The 1,358-nt window shown below is 34.9% G+C and overlaps 1 protein-coding gene across 1 annotated transcript in view; it reads right to left on the bottom strand.

The window, feature by feature from the left end:
- LOC106872231 (fibroblast growth factor 18) overlaps positions 1–1,358 on the bottom strand; it is a 106,839-nt gene that overhangs the window by 28,822 nt on the left and 76,659 nt on the right. The window contains exon 3 of the mRNA XM_014919139.2: positions 65–125. Within this exon, the coding sequence (XP_014774625.2) occupies positions 65–125 (61 nt within the window). The remainder of the gene's footprint in view (positions 1–64; positions 126–1,358) is intronic.

The following is a 1,358-nucleotide window of genomic DNA, read 5'->3' as shown; positions in this document are numbered from 1 at the left end:
CGAAAACCCACGCAAACATGCGCATTCACACATTTAGTATTTAATTTCTAGGTGTCATACTTACAAGAACATTGATATCTGACTGAACCAGCACGAATACGAAAGGCAGTAACAACCACAACAACCTGCGAAATAAAGCAAGAATAAAGAATAAATAAGGAAACAGAAAAAAAAAACAGAAGGAGGAAATGCATAAAGAAAACTTGATGGTAACAAAATAAAGCATATTGAAGTGAATTATTAACGAAGTTGGTGAGAAATGTGCTTGTTTGCTTTTTTCTGTTTGGTTTGGAAAATAACATTTATACATAAATTGGGTGATCCTTCACGATATGTCTGCATTGATCAGATTTTCTGATCTTGAAAATACAATTCATTAACCTTAACATTGATCACAACAACAATGCCATATGCCTAACCTTTTAGATGATAAAAACATGCATGAAATTATTCAAGTCTTTACTAAGACTATTCATTTATTTATTCGCGGCGGGATTAATGCATTCGATAAAGGAACAAAGGTGAGCTCTTGAACGTTCTGAGAACCTTCAAGGCAGATGCGAGTTATCTTCAGATCAGAATACGAGTTCAGATGCTTAGTAGAGAGTGGGTTATGCTAAACGCACCTAAAGAACAAATGGTTGTATGAATACCACTGACGAATGCGGTATTCCACAACAAAGCGGAAATAGCTTCTTCAACAAACTTTCATAAAGACTGCGTTCTCCAAATTTCACCTAGAAGACTTCGGACAACAAGAGACTATGTTAAAGACACACTTGCTCAAACGATGTGCATTGCAATGGGATGGAACTCAAAACCACGAAGTTTCGAAACAAATTTCTTACATACAGTCACATTTGCTCTTATAGTTTTTTTGTTTAATCCCCAGCCAACTCATTTAGAAGCGATCTATCAACGAAAGCCTTCCAGTCATGACCATTACGACTGATTTTCAGACATAACCTCATTCCAAACTCTTTCATTTCCTTTCCATCTTTATACCACATATAAGCCCTCCATGATCGGTTCCAGTAGCGTATCCGTTCTCTTCTATGAATTAGATTGCTAGGCTTCACTTTCACCGTTCAGCATTTCTGAAAAAAGGGGACACTGGGCGCAGTGTACTTGCACCCTTCTCACGACGTAATAAAGAAGTAAATATTTAACTCTAATCTACGTATTCTCTTCATTATTTGTCAATGTTTAATTTGGTTTTCAACACATCTTCAGATAAAACGTGTTTACATTGACCATACACATACACACGCACATATATAACGGTTACATTGCATATATTTATGCGTATGTATATATTTATATGTATATATATATATATATATATATATATATATATA

The sequence above is a fragment of the Octopus bimaculoides genome, chromosome 18, assembly GCF_001194135.2.
Source record: "Octopus bimaculoides isolate UCB-OBI-ISO-001 chromosome 18, ASM119413v2, whole genome shotgun sequence".
In the NCBI taxonomy this organism is placed as follows: Eukaryota; Metazoa; Mollusca; class Cephalopoda; order Octopoda; family Octopodidae; genus Octopus; species Octopus bimaculoides.
This window is presented reverse-complemented; position numbering and strand designations above follow the sequence as displayed.